The following is a 24,495-nucleotide window of genomic DNA, read 5'->3' as shown; positions in this document are numbered from 1 at the left end:
TTTATCCCAACTAACAGCTCGGGCTCCTCGACGCTGAGGAGGGAGGTAAGATACATAACTTCCTCCTTAGCGTCCCCGGCGCTATGAGGGGCTATCAGCATGTTAGTTTCCTCTAACCTGCTGATAGTTCCCCTTTAAAGGGGATGTCTGGGAAGCAGATGGCGGCTCTGAGAGTTTTTCATGTAAGTGAGATAGTCTCTCCTAAAACAAATGCTTCTAGAGGAAAATAGCTTCACAATCTGACATCTGAAGGAGCATGGAAGGTACAATAGGGCACTATGCACTTCTGCCAGTGCCCTGTTAATGCTCTGCATAGTAATAGGACCATGTGCAGAAGAGATAATTCACAGAAAGTCCTAGAACCCACTTGTGTATAGTAATTGATGTCCATCTGATGCAAATTATCTTATAAAATCCTAAAGAATGTACAAACCTTATGAGCCAGATGTAGACGACGCTACAAAGACTGTTCAGCTTAGTAAGCAGCCAGAATGGAGGATGGGTGCACAAGTGTAAATTATGCATGGCCATATTATATTACTCCATACCTGTGTTTTTATAACTATCCCATAATAACATCCTTTATTTGTTACAGTGCACACATATCCTGCTGGGCTCCAAAGTGCTGTATATAAGAATAGTGACCATTATAAACATTCTGTATATAGAGGAAATTAATAACAATGAAGCCATAAACAGGAAGACGAGTAGAAAAAAGGAGCACCCTCCATGCATATAAAAGCCACATATTGCTGGTGACTGGGCAAGAAGTCTATCAGTCTTCGTGATTAGACAATGAAAGGATTAATTACATTCTATTTCCTAGAGTTTAATATCAAGAGGATATTTACAGCAGCAATGTTGTTGTATGTGAATATAGCCCTAAAGGGGCTGTTCTGGCAGCAGGATTGGGAGCCAATGCAAAGCCATCAGTGGGGGATCAGGGCAGGTGAGTATGTTCCTATTATTATTATAATTATTATTTTTTTTGTTATGATGATTGATGGACATCAGAATGTAGCTTTATTAATATCAACAGTTACTAGGTCTAATAATTCATTGAAGCTGTAAGGTAGAGGTGCATCATATGACAGACAATGGCCATAGTTACTGACACAATGACAATTCTCAGCATGGTGCAGGCAGGCCACAATGATATATGAGGGATGTCACATAGGGCAAAACAATGATGAGCGGCTACTCAAACACCCATCATCCTGCACACAGATAAGGCCTCTATAGGGTGCCGCACACTTAGTTACATGCAGCCCACATCACACAACCAGCAAGGGGAGCCCACTCCATACATAACAGGTGCCAGCTGGTAACTACAACTGAAATCAGCAGCCGGAATCAGAGATAACTCCAATCCCAGTGCCCTGAGTTCAGGATCCTTCGGCCTACATCTTGGCATAGTCACCTAAACTAAACTACTTTGCTAGGGGGCAAATACATTGTTATTGTAAAGGCCGAGACCCTGGGTAAAGAATGTCACCAGCTGAGAATGACTTCAAGTCACAACAAAAGTGCTGGGGCGGACACTACACCCTGCGTCCCTCCAGGCAGCCCGAGGAGAATTCATCAATCTCTCCAGGACTATTGTGGCAGTCACTTTAATTTTCAGTTGATCAATGATTGTTTATGCAGTTTAGGGTGTCTACACAGAGAGATTTTTTCTGACAGATTTTTGAAGCCAAAGCCGGGAATGGATTTGAGAAGAGGAGAAATCTCAGTCTTTCCTTTATGACCTGTTCCTTGTTTATAGTCTGTTCCTGGCTCTGGTAAGCGACGGAACCGGCCTCGGGACCCCTGCCGGAACGCATTTTCCCCTGAATTGTGATGACGTCACGACTCATGGGAAAATGACTCTCCCAGCTGATGGCCTGGCCACTCAGCCAATCAGTTACTTGAATGACGTCCCACCCCATTCACTGATTGGCTGATTGGGACCGGAGCCAGGAGCCTCACATGCAGCTGCGGCGCAGAGCAGGTAATGTATGCTCTCAGCAGCAGGCGGTTAACTCACATACTCACAGTGGGATGTCAATCCCACTGCGAGTATGTGCTCTCATAGGGATGAATGGCACTGGATCCGCGAATTCACAGCATGAAATCTGCTGCGGCTCCGGTACATGTGAAGGCACCCTTATGGTGCATTTACAAAGCGAGATTTATGGGACAGATCTTTGAAGCCAAAGCCAGGAACAGATCAAAAATTTTTATGAAGTTTTTTTCAGTGACAATGCAGAAGTAACATATCATACAGAACAATAAATAGTACTGTACATATTTGATCCCACAAAAAAAAAACAAGTCTCCATACAACAATATCAATTAAAATAAAGGGGTAAAGGAGTTGTCCAGGAGTAGAAAAACATGGCTCTTTTGGGTGTGGGGTTTTGTAGCTCAGTTACATTGAAATAAATGAATCTAAATTGTAATACCACACACAACCTGAGGACAGGGGTGGCGCTGTTTTTGCAAGAATGTAGCTGTGCTTTTTATAATCTTGGATAACCCCTTTAAGACACTTGGAAGCGAATGAATGGGAAAACTCCTGCGACTGGAAGAGGTTAAAGGGGTATTCCACTCAAACATAACTTTTGATATGTTGCTGCCCATGGTGAAACTAACAATTCATTCCATACTTGTTATTATCTATTCAGTCTCCTTCCTCCAGTTCTGAGATGCTGCTTTCTGCTACATGTGAGTTTTTTCCTCTGTCTCCCCCTCCCTTCTGAGACAGCTGATGCTGATGTGAAGTCCCTGGCTGGCTTTATCTGCAACATTGTAGCTTCTTTTGTAATGCCGGGAGGAATATTCAGAGCGAGTTCATCAGCGACTTGACCTCAGAATAACCCTACCAGTATTACAAGGAAGCTACAATGTTGCAGATACAGCCAGTCAGTGATTTGTTTACAACAGCAGCCTCAGAAGGGAGGGGGAGAAGAAGAGAAAGGCTCACACACAGTTTTTTGTGTCTTTAGCAGAAAGCAGCAGCTCTGAACTAGGGAAAGGAGACTGACTAGTTAATAAGAAGTATGGAAGGAATTGTTAATCTCACCATGGGCAGAAAATAATATAAAAAAATTATGTTTGAGTGGAATACCCCTTTAAGGCCACGTGCTCTTTAGGTGCTATTTAAAAAAATGCTTGAATTCTCCAGTAGGTATGATATAGAAAGATGTATGGCAGATCCCTCTTTTACTATGGGGTGCACGCCTAGTATAGTACTGTATAATCGCAATGATGTGAACACGGGGATACGTGGTTCCACAGCCGCACGTTGTCAGTATTCACAGCTGGGCATGCGCGCTTGCTCGTACTCCCTCTAGGTGGCGCTGCGGGCCGCCCACACGGGGGCGCGCCTTGGGAAGTTCTTCTTCGCCGCCGCCTCCTCTGTGACCTGTGTCAGAGCCGGAGCGGGGGCGCGCGCCGCCGGGAGCATTGGATTGGCTGGGTGTCGGGGACGCGCTCGGCTTGCGCTTGGCAGTTAGTTATTTGGGAAGAACGAGGAGGAAGAAGGAGTCGGAGCCCGGGGGAGGAGGGAAAAGTGATGGCGGCACGGCGAAGAGTGGCATAAGAAGCCCTCGTTAGCGCTAAGTACTCCCCCGCAGTCCCGCTTGGATTATTCCTTGACTTGGTATCACTAATCAGGAAGGAGCCAACGCACCCTTTTCGGCGGGGGGATAACAGGAGTTCAGGTAACTTTGTAAAGTTTCCTTCCAGGTCGCGGGGAGCGTGCGGAGTCCGGGGGAGCGGGGCTCGGGGCCGGGGCTGCTGTGGACTGGGGGGTCGGAGGCTCCCAGCTCCCAGGCTGTGCCGTGCTCTTGTGTTTGCTCTACTTCCCCATTTGCTCCTCATCCATTGTGTGTTCTTCATTGTCTGCAGGCGCTCATCCCGAGATCACCCAGCTGGGCTGGCGGCCAGAAAGACTTGGAAGCCCTTTGTAGGACTTGAATGGAGGTCTCAGAGCCTTGTATAGTATCACAGCAAGTTCAAGAACAGACTGGCTTTAGCAGCAGATAGCTGGGACACCTATCTGTGTAATAGCAACCTATAGTCTAGAACTACAACTCCCAGCATGCCCGCTGGGAGTTGTAGCCTTGCTATGACTAGAGAGCCGCACTGGTCTATAGGCAGGTGATGGTTTATGCCAGGGGTAGGGAACCTTGGCTCTCCAGCTGGTGCAAAACTACAACTCCCATCATGCCCGGACAGCCGAAGGCTGTCCGGGCATGATGGGAGTTGTAGTTTTGCACCAGCTGGAGAGCCAAGGTTTCCTACCCCTGGTTTATGCCCTGCTGTATTACCTGGCAGGGGTTGTAATACCTGCGCTATATTAGTGCGGGTAAGGTGCCATTCTTACCTGGCCCTATACTGTGCCCACTCTAGATGGATGGCACTGACAGGACATAAACTTTTCCACTGGGCTTTAGTGATAAAACGTGAGCTGTGCAACTTTTTCTATCCTCTGGCATTGCCCTAGCCGAACTACAAGTGCCAGCCACTCATGACAGGATTTGAGGGGAGGAGCATGCTCACTCAGGGGTCATATGCCTTTATAGGTCACGTACCCTTTGGCCTACGTTGTGGGAATAGATAGAGATGAGGGAACCTGAACCTGAGTCTGAACGCTCCCCAATTGATTACTGCTGGATACAGCCCTAAGGCTGCCTGGAAAACATGGATGCAACCATAGGCTGTATCCATGTTTTCCCAGACTCCCTAGGGCTGCATCTAACTACTTCAGCCATCGGTAATCAAATGTCGAACAGTCAGACATCTCTAGAAATAGCCAATAGGGCCCATATCCTGTGTGCATTTTGCTGATGTACAAGCACACACACCGTATACACAGCAGATTTGGTGTTCAGTTATTTAGATCTAATCTGCTGTGTATCGCAGCAGAAAATACGCTGCCATACGGTGTGTGTGTTTGTACCCTTATACATGGCGCAGTCATAATGTGAGCCCAGCCTTGACGGAGGACTTGTTAGATTATGACAAAGGGTTAATAAAAGATGTCACTTTGTTACTATGGACCTCCTGGGGGACCCCAAATTAAGAACCTCTTTAGATCTTATAGTTGTGGACTATAGGTTATCCAAGTTTGCCTGGAAAGCAGGAGGCCTTTAGTACGGTGATCATAGTAAAAATAAGGAAATGACGCTTCCTGTCAAGTTTTGGTTGTAGTACAAATATCTTCCAGAATAGTTTGACTTTGTAACACATTGTTGATTGTGTGACAAGGCAGCCTGTGGTTCTTTAGGGTGCGTTTACACAGAGAGATTTAGCTGACAGATTTTTTAAGCCAAAGCCAGGAACAGAGTATAAACAGGGAACAGGTAATAAAGGAAAGACTGAGATTTCTCCACTTCTCAAATCCATTCCTGGCTTTGGCTTCCAAAACCTGTCAAATAAATCTTTGCGTGTAAACGCACCCTTATAGTTTTGGAGTTTCTAATCCTGGTTTACCAGTGACTGCTCTGGTAAACAGAAGAAAGTTGGTCAAACCCCTGAGACTGTGTTATGTGTATGTGGTCTTACAACTCTCCCCGACCGAAGATGTTGGGGGAGGGGGGAGAAGGATTGGTTGTGTCTAGAGATGAGCGAACCTCAAGCATGCGAGTCGATCTGAACCCGATCGTTCGGCAGTTGATTAGCGGTGGCTGCTAAAGTTGGATAAAGCCCTAAGGCTATGTGGAAAACATGGATATAGTCATTGGCTGTATCCATGTTTTCCAGACAACCTTAGAGCTTTATCCAAGTTCAGCAGCCACCGCTAATCAAATACCGAACGTTCGGGTTCAGATCGACTCGAACCCAAACCTGGTTTGCTTATCTCTAGTCGTGTCTAATGTTGTTCTTTCTGAATATATTCCCTATTTCACATTTAGTAGGAGTAGAGGCAGTAGACTGCTGTTGACTTCCATGGGCAAACCTGAATGATCTAAGGATCGTCCGGACCGCTGCTCCCCGCCACCCCTCCTGCTCCTTCCCACTTGTCTGTATGTGTAATAGCACAGGCGAGTGAGGAATGAGGAGTAAGCGAGCTCTGACCTGACAGGTTGGTGCTCACTTCCCCTCAATATCATGCTGTTTATATGGGAATCTGTTGATGGAAGAGATCAGCTGTTCTAGGTGTATGGCACATTTAGGATATTGGAGTCTGCAGAACATTGACACTGTATATATCAGATCCTGGGTTACTTAGCCCCTGTTCACTCCATGACTTCATCATCAGTCAGCTGTATATTCTATATATACGCCTGATGTATAACTTTAATGAAAGACTTTGACATATTGCCGCCTTATGGGCATATGTGACTCTCACTCTAATGTGGATGCCAAATGCAGGGATGACACATGTGAACAGAGCTTTACCTGGGTCCCTCCTATTATGTAACCTATAGATCAGTTATACCAGGGATGGGGAACCTTCAGCCCTCCAGTTGTTGCAAAACTACAATTCCCATCATGCCCGGACAGCTAATACTGTAGTTTTGTAACAGCTGGAGAGCCGAATGTTCCCCATCTCTCAGTTCTACAGATGTCTCATTCTTCACTACAATCCTGCTGCAAAGCTTATGACGAAACGTGATGGAAAAACATTTAGTTCCTGTGTGTGATTCTGTTCTTCTCTCCTTGTTCAGCAGATGGTTGTCTTGTGGCAATGAAATTAGACAGACAGCTGAGCGCGGAGGGAGTGATTCACTGCTTGGGATTTCCCATGAACCCAGCGCTGCATTAATTCCTATGATCCTTGCTGTCCATGTGGATTGGGGAGTGACGCTCTACGTTTTCTCAAGTAGACGAATTTAGTGACGGGGGAGAAAAAAAATGATGAAAACAGAAGGCAAAGGGGAAAGGACCCTCAGGAGCGCTTCCCCTCACAGGAATGCATACAAGTCAGATTTCCATGCTATCAAATGTTCATTTGATGGGGTCAAACCTGAAATCTCTCCAAAGCCTACGTCTTTGAAGTTAAGTGCTAATGGAGCACAGGGGGAACTTAACCGTGGCCGTGCCTCGTATGGTAATCGGGTACATAAGATTAAGAATATGTTCATGCAGATGAGCTCATCTCCTCCTGATCCTGTAGAAAGCAAACTTATAAAGCCTGAGGTTCCTTCTTCTCCGACAAACACTTCTGTAAGTGTGCAAAAGAACAATGCCTTAAACGTCAGCCCTGATCCGCCATGTCAAGATAAAGTAGCCAAGACTGGGGAAGAAGTCGATCTGGACAAAGTAGCCTTGGCAGAAAAGTTCTCAGAAACCAGGAAACTATTTGAGAGAAATCTCAATCGGCAGACTACTTTCGACAGGTCTTCTCCAACTAAGGAGGACAAGGTGGCAAGGCTTGATCGGAGACAAGGGTCTGTTGAAGCTGAAAGTGCCTCTTGTGATTGTAGTTCTAATACCACGTCTACTAAGTCCACCACGTCTACTTCATCTGAAAACAATCAGTTCGGTAGTCACAGGTCAACATCTTCCTCATCGTCATCTTCCTCCTTAAATGCAGGACCTATAAGCAGGAGGTTAGAAAGTTTTCTTGCTGACAGTGACGGAGAGGAATCTAAAGACTTGTCCAAGACTAATGAAATTGTAATAGAGTCTAGTAGTGTTGCTGCTTCTACTATAAACCACTCCGATGCCTTGACAGATACAGGACTAAATAATAATGGGACCAAAAATGGAACTGCTCAGGATCAAATGGTAGAGGACCCAAGCTTGGAGGATGGTCGGGCTCCAAAAAATGCTTTAATCAAAGATGAATCTGTTTCTCAGAATAACAATACCCTTCCAGGTACGAAAGAAAATGGCTCCGTGGCTCCTGTATTGCAAAAAAGTCAAGCTGAGATGGTGCGAGCGGAACTTGTGGTGTTACAAAATGAGTCTTCTGAGAGCGATGAAGATGCAAACTTGAAAGATGATGTATTCGAGGACATAAAACCACTTGGTCCCAAACCATGTCTTAATGATAGCCTCCAGATCGCAGAGCGAAAGGTCAAGGAGGAACCGAAAAGTTCCTTGAAAGATGCAACCAACACCTGCACGGAGGTTGTCTCAAAGCCGACGGATGAGGCCGCAGAAGAGGGGGACAGTGACGAAGAGGATGAGTTTGAAGAGCAGACGGATAACAACAAAAACGTGATAAGATATCCTACTGAAGCTTATGGGATTGAAAACGCGGCTTTTGATGATGATCGAGACGCTGAAGGGGAACGTCCTGCATCCGAACGTCAAAAAGTCACCGTAAATGAAGATGCGGATTATGATTTCAGTAGCGATTATGAGGAAGTACCTGGCCTGTCGGAGGAGGAAGACTTGATGCCTGCAAGGAAAGTCAAGTTCTCCACAGCTCCTATAAAGGTATACAGTGTTATGTCACTGAAAAATTAGTTTGCTGTATTTTTTTAAATTTTTTTTTTTTAGCTGTTTGAATATTTTTTTTTTTTTTTGGCCACACCTGCATCATTATTATAAAAATATATGGGGTTGAGGTTTTTTTTTTTTTTTCGTTTTTTTTTCGGTCACGACTGATGTGTCATGACTTTGTGAATCATCACCCGGGGATGGTTGCTTTTTGTTAAGTGCCAGTAACTTGTCCTAGGCTTTTAGTACAGTGCGTTAGGCTATGTGCTGGGAAAGCTCCCGGCCTGTGTTAGGGCCCTATTCCAAGGGACGATTATCGTTAACGATAAACGATCCAAAGCGACCGATATTACGAAAGCCCTGAAATCGTTCACCCATTTACATGGAAAGATAATCGTTACTTATGATCGTTTCTGCGGTCGTCTTTAGTCGCTATTGCGTTCGTCACTACTGCGAACGACCGAACGACGTCTTATTCAATGCGAACGAGCAACGATAAAAATAGGTCCAGGTCTTATTAAACGATCGATTTTTGGTTCGATCATTAGTTAACTGCTATTCAAACGAACGATTATCGTTTAGATTCGAACAATATAACGATAATCTGAATGATAATCGTCCGGTGGAATAGGGCCCTTAGTGTAATCCTTAGGCGCATAAGAGTCTCCTTTGGTTTCCATTAGGCCATTGGCATTGGATGGAACTGGACTAGTATTGAGCACTGTCTGACTCTTGAGTGCTATTGGCTGGAGTCTGATTTGGTGCAGTGTGGATGTGAACAGCAGATCACTTTATGGTCCCTGCAGTTAAATCAGCACAGTAGCATGGCCCTCTTCTGAGTAGTTGACGCTGATTGGGGAAACATTACCGACCAAAACCAATCCTGTAAAGGCCGTAATAACTCCTCTGTGTAACAATTCACTCCATGATGGAACTTGTCCACTAATGATTAAAGTGTGTGGGTCTAATATTATGTGAACATGATCATTACCGAACGGTGACAACATAATGGCGTGTTTTAGCAAGTTATAAAACAACTGTGTACATTTCATGAGCTCTTCTAATCATTATATAAAGTTATTAGATCTGAATATAAGGATCTTTTTTAGCGTTTTAGGTTTTCAGACTAGACATGAGTGCAACTCAAGCATGCTGGAGTCTGTCTCAACATGGAAGTTTTGGCACTTGATTAGCAGTGGCTGAAGAAGTTGGATGCACCCCTAGCCACTGGTAATCAAATGCAGAGACTTCCAGGTTCAGACGGCCTTGAGAATGCTTGACAAAAACTGACTGTTGCAAATAAAAAATAAAAAAAATTAACGTGTACCTGTTTTTTGTAAAACTCTTGCCTTGTCAAAAGTTTTGATCTCTGGGGGTCTGGTGTTGATACCCCACCACTGATGGTTAGAGCCAGGAGGAGGTGAGTGCTTCTCTCCCCAACTCACTGCAGGAGGGCGACATAGAGTAAGGGTCCTTTTACACAGAAAGATTATCTGCCAAAGATTTGAAGCCAAAGCCAGGAACAGGCTATAAACAGAGATCAGGTCATAAAGGAAAGCCTGCGATTTCTCCTCTGTTCAAATCAATTCCTGGCTTTGGCTTCAAATCTTTGGCAGATAATCTGTCAGATAATCTTTCTGTGTAAACGCACCATTAGGCCTTATTTCATTCTGGCAGAAGTAGCAGGACCAATACATTACAAGTGTTTTTTTCCTTTTTAAATCAACTGGTAATTTACTTCTATTTAAAAATCTCAAGTCTTCCCGTACTTAGCAGCTGTATGTCCTGCAGGAAGTGATGTATTCTTTCCAGTCTGATACCCTGCTCTCTGCTGCCACCTCTGTCCGAGACAGGAACTGTCCAAATCAGTATTAATTTTTCTATGGGGATTTGCTACTACTCTGGACAGTTCCTGACATGGACAGAGAGCAGTGTCAGACTGGAAAGAATACACCACTTCCTGCAGGATATAGTGGCATATTTGTTTGGAGAGCTTTGATGCTTTTATTGCAACCTCTGATTGCTTTTTAAAGCTGAATTAAAACCAAAAATATATGGGCCAAATTACCTTTTGAGACTTTGCAGCCAGGGACTAGATACCTCTAGGTTACAAGATGCTAAAAACATTTTTGATAAAATTAATTCTTGTGATTGAAAAGAACATTGCATTCTCTCACCACGCACTTATAGCGGCAGAGATGGTTACTATGGTAACCCCGTTTTATTTTCCATTTTTGTTTTTATTTTTGAAATCTTAGGGCACTGGTATCATACACTTACTTGTATTGATATTCAAGCAATATGGGGTGTTCTTACATTGGATGTTTGCTGTCTGTGTTCGTGTTTGCAGTTACCAGAAAGGGCCGCCTTATACTGTCTGGATTGCATGGCGACATCCTGACAACTTTTGTGTGTCTTCTAACCTGCTTTTACTTACCCATTTAACTTGACTAATATAAAAAAAAAGTGTGTGTATATATATATATATATATATATATATATATATATATATATATATATATATATTATAATTTTTTTTTTTTTTTTTTTTTCACTGTACACAGGTGAATTTTTTTTTTTTTTTTTAGTCAACTGGTGTCAGAAACTTTATATAGATTTGAAAGAATTTTTTTTGCCAGAGTACCCCTTTAAATCTGAACTGGAAAGACATGTTGGCGCTATCACTGTGAGTGTCTCGGGGTAAATCTAATAATTTGCCGCCTTTTAAAGACTTTTGTATTTGCGGGGGTCTTCCCTCTGTACATGCTGATGAATGGCCCTTTCATCCTTCTATGGCCGTGTTTGTTTTGCGACTTTGTCCTTTCCAACACTATCCCTTGTCTTTATCACAGGCTTTATATATCAACAGTTGCAGCTGTGTTTAGTGGATCATTCTTTTAAGGGTTAATGGCAGCCATAGAGGATTTGTCTGTCTTCTGCAGTGCTGTACTGTAATGCTATTTATTATTTCCTCATATCTTGTGTCCAGTGGAAATAAATAGGACTATCGTAGCATTTACAAGAGTTACTTTCAATAGGCAACCCCCTTCTCCTATTCTCAAGGTGGAGTCCTATGGAGAGTGAATGAAGCAGTGGCTGATTCACTCCTGACCCCTGTCCCATAGGTCGGCGGCTGGACCTCACCCATTAGCTAGTTATCCCCAATCCATTGCTAAGGAAATAACTTTAAATCTTGGGATAACACCTTTTAAAGTTTAGCTGGACTTTAAAGGGGTATTCCAGGAAAAAATAACTTTTCCCCTATCCACAAGATAGGGAAAATGTAGGAGATAATGGGGAGTCTGACCTCTGTACCCCCATCCGATCTCTGTATTGGGCCAGTAGGAGACAGCAGGAGGTCTGACCTCTCTACCCCCCTCCAATCTCTGTATTGGGCCCTGGCTTCTGTATTATGAATATGGCCATGGGTATGGCATGTGACCTACGATTCTGTTCATTCCTATGAAGCGACTGAAAGAGCCGAGTACGCTGGAGGAGCGATGTATTTGGCTCTTTCCGCTGCTCCATAGGAATGAACAGAATCGCGAGTCAAGTGCCAAACCCATGGCCCTATTCATAACACAGAAGTAGGGTCCCAATATGGAGATTGGAGGAGGGTACAGAGGTTGGACCCCCTGTGGTCTCCTACTTTTCCCCTATCCTGTGGATAGAAGAAAATTAATTTTTCTTCGACAAACTGTTTTAGGGATCAATTCACATGTTCAGGATCTGCCACAGATATCAATGTAACTAAATGATGGAAAATCACACAATCTTTTTTGGTGTGTTTGTTCTACAGTTTTTTTTTTTTTAAGAAAGTTACTTTCTTGCAATAAAGAAAAAAAAACAGCACCATCCCTTTCCTCAGGTTGTTAGTGGTATTACAATTCAGCTCCATTTGCTTTAGACCATGGGTCTCCAAACTGCGGCCCTCCAGCTGTTGCAAAACTACATTTCCCATCATGCCTGGACAGTCAGATCCAAAGCTTTAGCTGTCCAGGCATGATGGGAGTTGTAGTTTTGCAACAGCTGGAGAGCCGCAGTTTGGAGACTCATGATTTAGAGGAACTGTGAGCTGCAATACCACATCAAACCTGAGGAATAAAGTGGTGCTATTTCTGGAAGAAAGTGTTCATGTTTTAAAAGTCCTGACACACTTTTTAACTGTTGTCTACCATAATGCATTGCAATCTGGTAGGTGTTTAGTATTGCTAATGGCTCAAGAAGAGAATTGGACCCAAAAGTGGTAGATGAGTAATTTAGCTTATCTTACATATTTTGGTTAGTTTTCTGCTGTCATTGATTCACTAAAACAAATAAGATTCACATTGTCTGTGACTAGAGGTGAAACCTGCTATAACATGTAAGGTCTGTGTTACTGCGCTTTGCTTTTCTGATTGTGTGAAAAAAACAAAAAAAAAACCTCTCTAGCGGCATTGACCAGGATGTAGAAATCTGTTACTCATTTAGTGGTTCTGGGTGTTCTGCTCAGTGACGTTCATGGGGAGCGTTGGCGTCTCCGGAGGGTAGTATGACAGTATGTAGTGCTGCCTGCATGGATTGTTTGGCCGCAGCCCGCTTTCTGTAGGAAAGGTAGAAGTGTTGCAACATGTCTACTTTAAAGGGACGTTCAGAGATTAACCCGCTGTAAATTCCTGCCGCTAGACAAAAAGAAACCTGTATAGAGTTGTATTTACAGATACCGAGCGGTCATAGTGTGGAAGAATGTCATTTGATGTTGTACAGATATAGCAGAGCTGAAACTGTAGATGTAGTGCAGCAGATCACATTTGGCATACACGTTAGATTTTATGAATCTGCCTACTTAGGTCCTTGTTATGTGCGACAATTGTTGGTGTAATAGAAGTTTGCGGTCCTCACATTTTCAGCATCTTCATGGTAAGACACAGACTGGCACTGACGGACCCCTTGGGTTCCATTGAGCATTTAGACTTTTTGCACTTGGAGAATTTAGTTCTGTAGAGAACACTAAGCCTTCTGGGATTTTTGACAACAAGAATAACAGGAATTTGTAGGCAAGTCTCGTGAGGCAGATATTATCGTTGCTTATGCCATTCATTCTATTATCTTGTTAACACAAAGGCCAAGTCATTTTTGGCTAAGTCTGTAATTTTTTGTTCATTGTGTACCAGTGTACGTTGGCCTAAGCAGTTAGTCATTAAAGTAACCTCTGACGTGTCTTGCGAACATGTTAAGATTGGTCAGGGTCATGGTTTAGAGGGAGTTATGGCACTGGAACCCCAACTGATCCTTACTTTTAAAATGTCTGTACAAGATGTTAGAAGTTAAAGGGGAACGATCAGCAGGTAAGACGAATCTAACCTGCTAATAGCGCCGGGACACTGAGGAAGAAAGTGTGCATCGTTCCTTCCTCCTTGGTGCCAGACCTACGTTGCCAGTCCTTCCTTTTCGGAGCACTGCCTCCTCATCCGACCCACGGCAGTGCCCCTAACAGTGCATTGCTGTGCAGATTACTTCGGCTAACAGCATGAGACCGGTGCCGAGGAGGAAGGTAAGGCACATACATTCCTCCTCAGCGGTATACATGCTGATAGTTACCCTTTAATGTAAAGGGGTATTGTCGTCTTAACTAATATAGATTTCATGTCCTATTCAGCTGTGCCAGTCCCCACCACTGCACTTCTGAAGGCTCCTGGTCACTGCTGGTTCCTGTGACACGGTGACCCTGTTATAAACTGCTTGCTTGGCCAATCGCTGGCTGAGGTGGCTCATCACTGTTGTGAAGACCAGGATGTTTTGGACGGCAGTGGTGGGAATCGGGGGAGTTGAGTATTTTTTTTGTTTTGTTTTTTTCTTAGGAAACCCTGACGTGGTAGTAACTTTTTTTTTTTTTTGCACCTGGACAGCCCCTCTAACTGATGTGTACAACATTCAGTGTAGCCTGGAGTTAAAAGACGGATTCCCCAGCGTACATCTGTATTTGTCATTGTTTATCACATGTGTCTCTTCTCTTCTCTTCCACATAACTTTGTCCACAACAAATATTGGTTCCCTTTCCCCAGTTTGTTTGCCACGCCTTGCCCTACCAGGATAATCCTTATTATTTGGGCAATCAGTCTCTTCTACAAACCTAAATGCCTGAGAACAAACATTTTAATTTGCTTGTAAATCAAGAGCTAAGCATCTAATTGTGTACTGAGAGGCATTGTTCTCCCTGATCCTTTTGGACGTATTTCCGGCTTCATGCGCTCGTTCACACGTTCAGCTTTGATGTTTGTGGGACGTTCTTGTAAAGTTTGTGTAGCAGCTTTGTAAGAGAACTGGGAGGTTTTAGTGTAGCAGCTTTGTCACTACCACAGTCCAGGGAAGAGCGTCTATCATTATTGTGAATCCACGTTATGTTAAAGAGGTTATCCAGCGCTACTAAAACATGGCCACATTTTTCCTTCTCTTGTCTCCAGATTGGGTGGGGTTTGGAACTCCATTGAAATAAATGGAGATTAATTGCAAACCACAACTGAACTGGAGGCAAGAGAGGGGGGGAAGTAGCCATGTTTTTGTAGCGCTGGATAACCCCTTAAACAATTGACATTTCTACCTTTTAACACAAGTGTAACACTGATGCATTTGGTGGATGCAGATTCACTTTAATACCAAGGGTGAGTTAGCCCTGATCTGCTAGAATAGTGGTTGCTTACCGAGTCTATTAGAAACTGTGATAATCGTGCAGGCAGGGCTGCATGGACTTCGTTGGCGATGTCAGTGCAGCCCTTACTTTAATTTACCATCGGTTAAGTCTCACCTTTTACACAGAGCAGCATGCGGCCGATGACATGCCAACTTCTTAACATGTTGAAAGACAATGTACGAGCAAGCCATCGCTCCTCAGCTGATCGCTGTCTCTATTACATAGGGAAATATCTGCCTGGTTCGGCAGATAATGTGCCCTTGGTGATGTTGGGTGAGCGGCCTACTGCAGCACATGTGGTAATGATGGCTTCTGATCGTCTGTCTACGACGTCTATAGCTTGGCCCTAGGTTGGTCCTGTTTGATCTCCAGTCAGCTGTATGGGGATTATCTTTGTGAGAGTAAATACCTTTTACTGTTTTACAAGTGGGAGCTCACGTTAATGTTCGAAGTGCAGGTTCTGTATAGTGTACATGTAATGTAATGGCGCTGTAAAGCTTTTGTTAGCCTGTTAATTCTATTCATGTAGATCGCTTTACATCTGCAGATGATCTGAGCTTGCTATTGTTAGGTTAATCCTAAAGGTTTCAGAGCTTGTTTATGAAGTCAGAATTCGTTTGAATGATGGTGGTGTCTCCTGATGGTAGACTTTGGGGTGGTTAGGCTGTTCCTATCCATATACTGTAAGAACCAGCTGACACCACCAAGACTGGCCAAGTAGCTAAAGAAGGGAGGATATTCTGACTACTGATGGTAAAGGTAGGGGGGGAAGAAGAATTGTGCATTTTGGCTTTGTACATGTCCAATCCTTTCTTCCAATACTTAGCCCAAGGACCCCCTGGAAAACGTGGATGCAGCCATAAGCAGTGTCCATGCTTTCCATGTGGTCCTCGGGCTCTCTCTACCTTCTCCACAGAGCGGGGTTCAAAAGCCAATGCTTCTGCTTCCAACAAGGCATGCTTCGCTCATCTCAATTGCACAATAGTGTACATGGTCCTAGGCCAAGTAAGTTATGGTGGTGCAGCACAATAAGGATATCTGAATTTGTGTCCTAGAAAGAGTAGCCAGAGTAGGAAGTAGTCGGCACATAAAGAGTGAGTGAATGAATAGCATACATACTCTGCCAGGTTCAAGCCACCATGTTACGCTCCTCCCCCCCCATATTGAGGGTATGTGCACACTGAGTAATTTAGACGGAAAGTTCGTTGCGTAATCCGCCAGTGTCATAGACTCCATTCTATGCACGGGCGGATTCCTCCCTCCGTCCAAAGAATGAACTTGATCATTCTTTGGACAGAGGACGGAATCCGCCAATGCATAGAATGGAGTCTATGACACGGGCGGAGAGGCGCGCACCCGCTGCAGTCCGCCAGCCGGCGTAAGCTGGGAATTCCGCGACTGAGGTTCCATCTAAATTCCTCAGTGTGCACATACCCTAACTGTGTAATCTGCTCCTCCTCCCTATATCACCTGTCTGGTTGTGTATTCTGGTCCTCCTCCTTCCTAAATGAGCTGTCTGGCTGTGTAGTCTGCTCCTCCTTCCTATCAGGACTGTTGCTTATCCACTGTATGCTCGTAATCACATCCCAACAGCTCATTATAGGATAAGACAATATATACACACTTATACCGGTGGTAAAAGAAACAAACCTTGAAAAACATTTTGTGCACCATTCCCTTGTTTCCTTTCCGTATACTACAAAGTGGGGCCGAAGCTTTTAAATGCCGACTGCATGACTCAAAAAGTTCATTCTTCTCATCTTTCTCTCTTGTAGACCTGTGCTTCTGTATTGGATAACAGTCGACAGCGAGACTATTGTCTGACACTGTTTACATGCTATGTGCAGCAGGATGGGAGCCAAAGTCAAGTGTGCTAGGCCGTACAATACTACGGCCTTAATACTCTTTATGATAGTCTTTTTCAGGGCTCCAGACTAAAAAATTTACCTAGGAGCCATTGGCTCCTAACCTGAAAAATTTAGGCGCCAAATAGAATATTTGGTCGCCAACATTTTAAACCATGTAAAATTAATGTTATGTTAAATGGGACTTACTGTGTGCAGAGGCCGCAGCCTCCTCCTCCTCCTCCTTTAGATTCTTTCTTTTCTTAGTTTGAAAACGTTCAACATGGAAACTTGCAACTTGATAACCATATCCAGTCTGACTCAGTACTTCAGCCTCACTTGGCTAGCCTTTTAATGAGGCTTACTCTTCTGAACTTGAACTTAAAGGGAACCTGTCGACCCCCGTGCCGGGGTGACAGGCTCCCAACCCCCCGTTAGAACCCCCTATACTCACCTCATGGCGCCGGGTCCCGCTTCTGAAGATGGTCGGGTCACAGAGATCTCAGCCGCTGCAGCCCGACGCGCACACTGAGAGATGAGTCCAACGCTCAGAGAATGACAGGAGAGTCCAGTGCTCCGTCATTCTCTATGAGTGTTGGACTCATCTCTCAGTGTGCGCACCGGGCTGCAGCGGCTGAGATCTCCGTGACCCGACCATCTTCAGAAGTGGGACCCGGCGGGATGAGGTGAGTATAGGGGGCTCTAACGGGGGGTTGGGAGCCTGTCACCCCGTCACGGGGGGTGACAGGTTCCCTTTAAAAGCTTGCAACAGTCTATACATACTGAGCTAGACTTATGACTGCAGCCATAGTGACCCCCCACAAGATGTGTATATAGATAGATATATCTCTCACCTAGTGACTAATGCAAGTGACCCCCTACAATACAGACACCTGAGGGGCCCTGATAATAATAATTGTGCATATATCTATCTCCCAGTGTCTGCAGCCAGTTTGCCCTACACTTATAGATGCCCCCTCCTCCCCCCCATTATAGATACCCCCTCTTCTCCCCCCCATTATAGATGCCCCCTCCTCCCCCCATTATAGATGCCCCCTCTTCTCCCCCCCTTATAGATACCCCCTCCCCTTATAGATGGCCCCCTCTCCCCCCATTATAGATACCCCCTCTTCTCCCCCCCATTATAGATACCCCCTCTTCTCCCCCCCTTATAGATTCCCCCTCACCTTATAGATGCCCCCTCTCCCCCCCCCATTATAGATGCCCCCTCCTCCCCCCCCATTATAGATACCCCCTCTTCTCCCCCCCATTATAGATGCCCCCTCTTCTCCCCCCCTTATAGATTCCCCCTCACCTTATAGATGCCCCCTCTCCCCCCCCCATTATAGATGCCCCCTCCTCCCCCCCATTATAGATACCCCCTCTTCTCCCCCCCATTATAGATACCCCCTCTTCTCCCCCCCATTATAGATACCCCCTCTTCTCCCCCCCATTATAGATACCCCCTCTTCTCCCCCCCATTATAGATACCCCCTCTTCTCCCCCCATTATAGATACCCCCTCTTCTCCCCCCCATTATAGATACCCCCTCTTCTCCCCCCCATTATAGATACCCCCTCTTCTCCCCCCCATTATAGATGCCCCCTCTTCTCCCCCCATTATAGATGGCCCCCTCTCCCCCCCTTGAAGATGGCCCCTCTTCTCCCCCCATTATAGATGCCCCCCTTCTCTTCCCCCCATTATAAAGCCCCCCCCCCCCTTTCCTCTATGCTAAGCAATATTTAAAAAAAAACAAACACACAAACTCACCTGACAACCCGCTCCCCCGGCGATCCTCTTCTTCTTCGGACGCTGTCCCCGGCTGATGCGCGGCTGCCGCGGGTGTCCCGTCCTATCCCCGGCAGCGCGGCGCGTCAGTGAGCTCTCTGTACGCCGGGGCTGTGACTTCTGACACAGGAAGCGTCTCTGACGCGCGCTTCCTGTGCCGGAAGTCAGGGCCCCAGGCAGCTCACTGATGCGCCGCGCTGCCGGGGATAGGACGGGACACCCCCGGCAGCCGCGCATCAGCCGCGCATCTTAAAGAGACAGCGCGCTGCCGCCGGGGCCAGTCGCAAATGGCGCCCAGATTAATAAAGCTGGGCGCCATTTGCAAAAAGTCAGTCGCATTGGCGACCATTATGGTCGCCATCTGGAGCCCTGTTTTTAAGCAATAATGCTACGATGTACGTACAGACTTTTTTCTTTCTCCCCCTCCCCAAAAATACAAAATTAGCTCTAACCTGTAGAGCTTTTTTTTTTTTTTTTTATTTGACTGGCGCCAAGTCAAATATCTTGGGTATAGATAAATATGCTCAGAGTAAAAGGTCTAATGTATAATGTTTAGTGGGATCGGTTTCAGACAAGTTATGACAATGATTGTACATGGTAACAGAAGTTTTGTAAGTCTGTAAGTGGAGCAGTATTTATTGCTGCACTGTGGTGTTGGTTTCTTACAGTTGAAGTCATTATTTCTGCACTTTGGTGTTTGGATTTGGTAAAGTAGAATTCATTTTTGCGCTGTGGTGTTGGTGTACTTCAGCTTGAGAAGTATTGTTTTTGCACTGTGGTGCTGGCTTTTTGCGGAGGAAAATTATTTATTACTGTGGTGTTGGTTTGTACCTGTATTTGACTGCAAGTGTTTAAAGTAATATGACCACTACACAGCAAGCAGTATTTGGAGCTGCATAGTAATATATGTTGGTCTTTGAGGCCCCAGTATCAAGCCTCTGAAAAATACATGTCTTTATGTGCTTTAATAGGGTCACCATGTCAGCCAGAACTTTCCATAGGTTGGACTTTTTATACAAGTTGTCCATGGGGTGGGGGGGGATAGAAGCTCCCATTAGAGTTACTGATGATGAATATACAGCTCCTTTAACACAGTTACTGTGGATTTTAAGACCATTTAGCCGACCTGTCTGTATAACTAAAGGCTTGTTTAGAGGTGAAGATGATTACAAGCTTCTTCGACACTTAGCAGCAGAGAATAAAACAAGTTGTGAAGGCACAGACAAATATATGAAAGGTACCATGTGTCTCCTAGGCCTAACAGCTATTTAAATAAATTTGTCGGAATTCCGCCTGCCTCAGTGTCAAACGGAGACCCTGTGGGCGGGCTCGCGCGTCTCTGCTCTTCTTGGGCGCGAGCCCTCCCATAGAGTCTCCGTTTGACACTGAGGCAAGTGGGAATTCCGCTGAATTTTTTTTTAGATAGCTGTTAGGCCAAGGAGACACATGGTACCTTTCATATATGAACTGGCCCTAATAGTGTCAGCAGCTTGGAACCTTCACTTTAACCCTTTCTCACATCTGCATGTACATGCACAGCGGTAAGGATTAGAGATGAGCGAACCTCGAGCATGCTCGAGTCTATCCGAATCGTTCGGCATTTGATTAGCGGTGGCTGCTGAAGTTGGATAAAGCCCTAAGGCTATGTGGAAAACATGGATATAGTCATTGGCTGTATCCATGTTTTCCAAACAACCTTAGGGCTTTATCCAACTTCAGCAGCCACCGCTAATCAAATGGCGAACGATCCGGATGGACTTGAGCATGCTCGAGGTTCGCTCACCTCTAGTAAGGATTCCTTTTCTGCATGCTGTAGTACATGTATGTGATGGTGACCACCTGCCAAGTTTTACAACCGTTTAACTCCCAACAACAACAAAAATGATCATAGTGTGAACGAAGTTAAAGGGTTCTTTTTTTTTTTTTTTTTTTTAATTAAACACTTTAAAAAAAATAAATAAAAAAAAAATAAAATAAATATATATATATATTTTTTATATTAGTTTATAAAATGCTACCTCACAGCTGCCTGGGAGTGATTCCCCAAAATAAAAGACTTGTCCCGTGTAAAAAAAAAAAAAGCCAAGGCCTTAAATAGCTACGTAGCGATGGGTAATGGTATGTGGGGGGGTTGGGAGTTTGGGTTGTTAAGTCTAGAAATGGCTTGGCTTTTAAGAGGTTAAACATTGAGCCACTAACTCAGGCTGCTTAAGAGATCCAAGAAGCAAGCCCTTTTAGCAGCTGACTTTCCGTGTGCGCTCAACGTTGCAGTGACCCGCACTAGGTCGTGGGTACCTCCAGGCATCTGGTTGTCATGGTAACGGTAAATGTTTCCAGCATAACACAGGAATCCTGTAAAGCATTAGGCGCTGCTCTCGGTGGCCGGAGCGGGCCGGACATGTGGAATGTCTGCCTGGACTCACTTTGTATTCCCCTCTTGTGCTTTATTCCCAGCACAGTCACTGTACAGACTCCAGCGGACATCTGCGCTCTCATTTCTTTTACATTGAGGCCCCGTTTCTATACTTGTGAAGGCAGGCTGGCTCGGCCGGAGCGTATCATTTGGGATTTTCTTGGCTTCCCTTTTACTTAAGAGGCTTTTGGTAAAGAAAGAGGCATTGTATGCCATAGCTGAGGTATTCCTTAGCAACCCCTCACATTCTTTCTGCGGATCGCTGGCAGCGCACAGTTTATATTGTGATGGCGTTACTTGTAGTCCTGGAGAGGCTGCCAGCGGCCTGCGCGCTAAAATATCCACTGTATTCAGCTAATTGTGCAAGGCAGAGTGCAGAAGGGGCCAGAAATTGTAACTTGTTTTTTTTTAAAATATTTTATAGGATATAGGATTGTATTAAAGCGACTCTGTAACCACAATCTGTCCCCCCCCCCCCCCCAAACCACTTGTACCTTCGGATAGCTGCTTTTACGCCAAGATCTGATCTGTCCTGGGGTCCGTTTGGCAGGTGATGCAGTTATTGTCCTGAAATACAACTTTTAAACTTGCAGCCCTGTGACAAACTGGCATGGCCTAGAGTATCTGTGTCCTAACCTTGCACTGCCTCTCCGTCCCTCCTCCCCACCCTCTTCATCATCAGGAATGCCCCAGGCACATTTTCTACTATTTATCACCTGTGTTAGCACGGCACATGGACTGGATCGTTAAGGCACCTGTACAGTGTTCAGACAAGTGAGGAATAGGAGAATACCTGGCTAATGATGATGAGGGCAGGGAGGAGGGACAGAGAGGTTGTGCCAGCCTAATGCATACACAATCTAGGCAATGCCAGTTTGACACAGGGCTGCAAGTTTAAAAGTTGTTTTTCAGGACAATAACTGCATCACCTGCCGAATGGACCCCAGGACAGATCTTGGATTTAAAGCAGCTATCCAAAGGTTAGGGGGGGACAGATTGTGGGTACAGAGTCGCTTTAAAGTAATAAATATGCTATATTCCCCTACTGCAGTCCCCCACAGCTGCCACGTGGATGCAGCCAGTCTCTGCTTTTTATGGATTGTGTGCTGTCTAGAGATTAGTGAACCTAAAGCAGGTTTGGGTTAGTAGGAAACCGAACTCTCTGAATTTCATTACCGGTTGCTGATGAAGTTGGATGCAGCACTAAAGCTGCCTGGAAAACATGGATACAGCCATAGACCATAGGATGTACAGTGGTGCCTTGGATTACGAGCATAATTTGTTCCGGGACTACTCTCAAACCAAAGCAGATTTTCCCATAAAAAATCATAGAAATGCAGACAATTGGTTCCACCCCCCAAAAAATAATGATTTATTATTCTGAATAACATGTAAAACAGATGAAACAAACATTCAGAAACAGCAGAATATGTGATATTATAAGTTACTGTACAGTAATGGAGAGGATGGAAAACACAAGGACTGACAGAGACTGCAGGGAGCATGAAGGAATGAGCAGAGCAGATGTGGGCACCTACATACAGCACTCTGTCAGGGGAGAGAGGGGTTACAGCTATGGAGAGATTACCTCTACAATCCTGTCCCCTGATGCAAGCCCCAGCCTGAAGTGGATCTGCTATGATTTGGAAGGTGTGGGAGACTTCCTGGGTCAGAGTACAGTGCTGTAGACCCCGCTATGCAGACCATGCCCCTCCTCCACTAGCGCTCCCACCCAGTACAGGGAGTTCTTAAACCAAAGCAATGCTCTTAAACCAAGTCACAATTTTGAAAAACTGTGAGCTCTTAAACCAAGTTACTCTTAAACCAAGTTACTCTTAAACCAAGGTACGACTCATGTTTTCCAGGACTCCCTAGGGCTGAATCTAGCTGCTTCAGACTGCGGTAATCCAATGCTGTATGCTCTGGTTCAGACTAACCCAAGCATGCTTGAGGTTTGCTCATCTCTAGTGCGGTCCTACCCTCTTAACCGGTCAGTGTTTGCAGCAGTATCCTGAAGGGGCAGGGTGGCACAAAATCTGAGGAAAAAAACAGACCAGTGGAGGACTATGAGTATTGCTGCTGATGCTGTGGGGGACCAGAGGAGGTGAGTATAGCATATTTTATTAATTTTATGCAACACTTAGCTCAAGGGCAAATTGTTGCTTTTCCCAGACTATTTGTTTTTTTACCCCCAGTCGTTAAAAAAAAAAAAAAAAAAAAAAAAAAAAAGAGAAAAAAGTCAATAGCGAAGGGCAGAACAAAAAATACCAAACTCTACTCTCTGCGCAATTCTGACTTTGCACCGCAACTGCTACACATCGCCTGGCGGCATTCTGCGGACGTCACCGTAAACAGTGCACCGGGCGCTGCAGAGCGAAGGCTTGTGTATAGTTTCCCCCCCCCCCCCCCCCCCCCCCTCTTTCTTGCTGCCAAGATGTGTGTCTGTATTTTCAGAAATATCAGAGTAATAGCCTTTAGAATGAGATAATTGAGATTTGATTTGCACCCTAGGAATGAATAAACCTGATTCCTCGGGACTTATTTAGCTGTGTTAGCAGCTTGATGTGGTCGTAAAGTTCCCTTTAACTGGCTCATTATATGTGTGGTAATGTGTGGCCGGAGTTTATAATCCTTCTGTTTTTACGGTAATGATGTAATGTACTTTCTAACAGAAATGTCATGCTGATACTTGATGGATAATCAGAGCTGCGGTTAAAAGCATGGTGGAGAGATGGCAGCACCTGTGCCTCCTGGTGCAAGAAGTGGATATAAAGAAAAAGAAAGGGGTGTTGGGGGTTCCTGATGAAGCCAATTGCTATATATTTGTTGATGACCTATATTAGGGTCCATCAAGTTACTTTGTGGTTATTGACACAAAGAATATGCTATACTTTACATTAACTTTTTACAGCTCCCCAAAAGTTATACAAATCCCCAATATACACTTATTGCAGGAAATGCTTAGAGTGTTTTTTTCCTGCACTTACTACAAATTACCAATATACACTTATTATAGGAATTGCTTATAAAAAGTGTTTTTTTTTCCCTGCACTTACTACTACATCAAGGCTTCACTTCCTGGATAACATGGTGATGTCACTTCCTGGATAACATGGTGATGTCACTTCCTGGATAACATAGTGATGTCACTTCCTGGATAACATAGTGATGTCACTTCCTGGATAACATGGTGATGTCACTTCCTGGATAACATTGTGATGTCACTTCCTGGATAACATGGTGATGTCACTTCCTGGATAACATTGTGATGTCACTTCCTGGACAAAGTGGCGATGTCACAACCCGACTCCCAGAGCTGTGCGGGCTGTGGCTGCTGGAGAGGATGATGGCAGGGGGATGCTCAGTGTCTCTCCAGTGCCCTGTGTCCCCCAGTGTCCCCC

General features: G+C 44.8%; 1 protein-coding gene across 3 annotated transcripts in view; it reads left to right on the top strand.

Moving 5' to 3' along the window:
- The first annotated feature begins 3,484 nt into the window (after window positions 1–3,484).
- Window positions 3,485–24,495, top strand: part of LOC138800844 (neurabin-1-like) — a 71,018-nt gene continuing 50,007 nt past the window's right edge. For 2 of the 3 annotated variants that reach the window (XM_069982931.1, XM_069982929.1), the window contains exons 1-2: window positions 3,485–3,704; window positions 6,660–8,376. In XM_069982931.1, the coding sequence (XP_069839032.1) occupies window positions 6,844–8,376 (1,533 nt within the window). In that variant the 5' untranslated portion in view covers window positions 3,485–3,704; window positions 6,660–6,843. Of the gene's footprint in view, window positions 3,705–6,656; window positions 8,377–24,495 lie in introns of all 3 variants that reach the window. The other variant, XM_069982930.1, reaches the window with a different exon arrangement.

Source organism: Dendropsophus ebraccatus, chromosome 9 (assembly GCF_027789765.1).
Source record: "Dendropsophus ebraccatus isolate aDenEbr1 chromosome 9, aDenEbr1.pat, whole genome shotgun sequence".
NCBI classification, from domain to species: Eukaryota; Metazoa; Chordata; class Amphibia; order Anura; family Hylidae; genus Dendropsophus; species Dendropsophus ebraccatus.
This window is presented reverse-complemented; position numbering and strand designations above follow the sequence as displayed.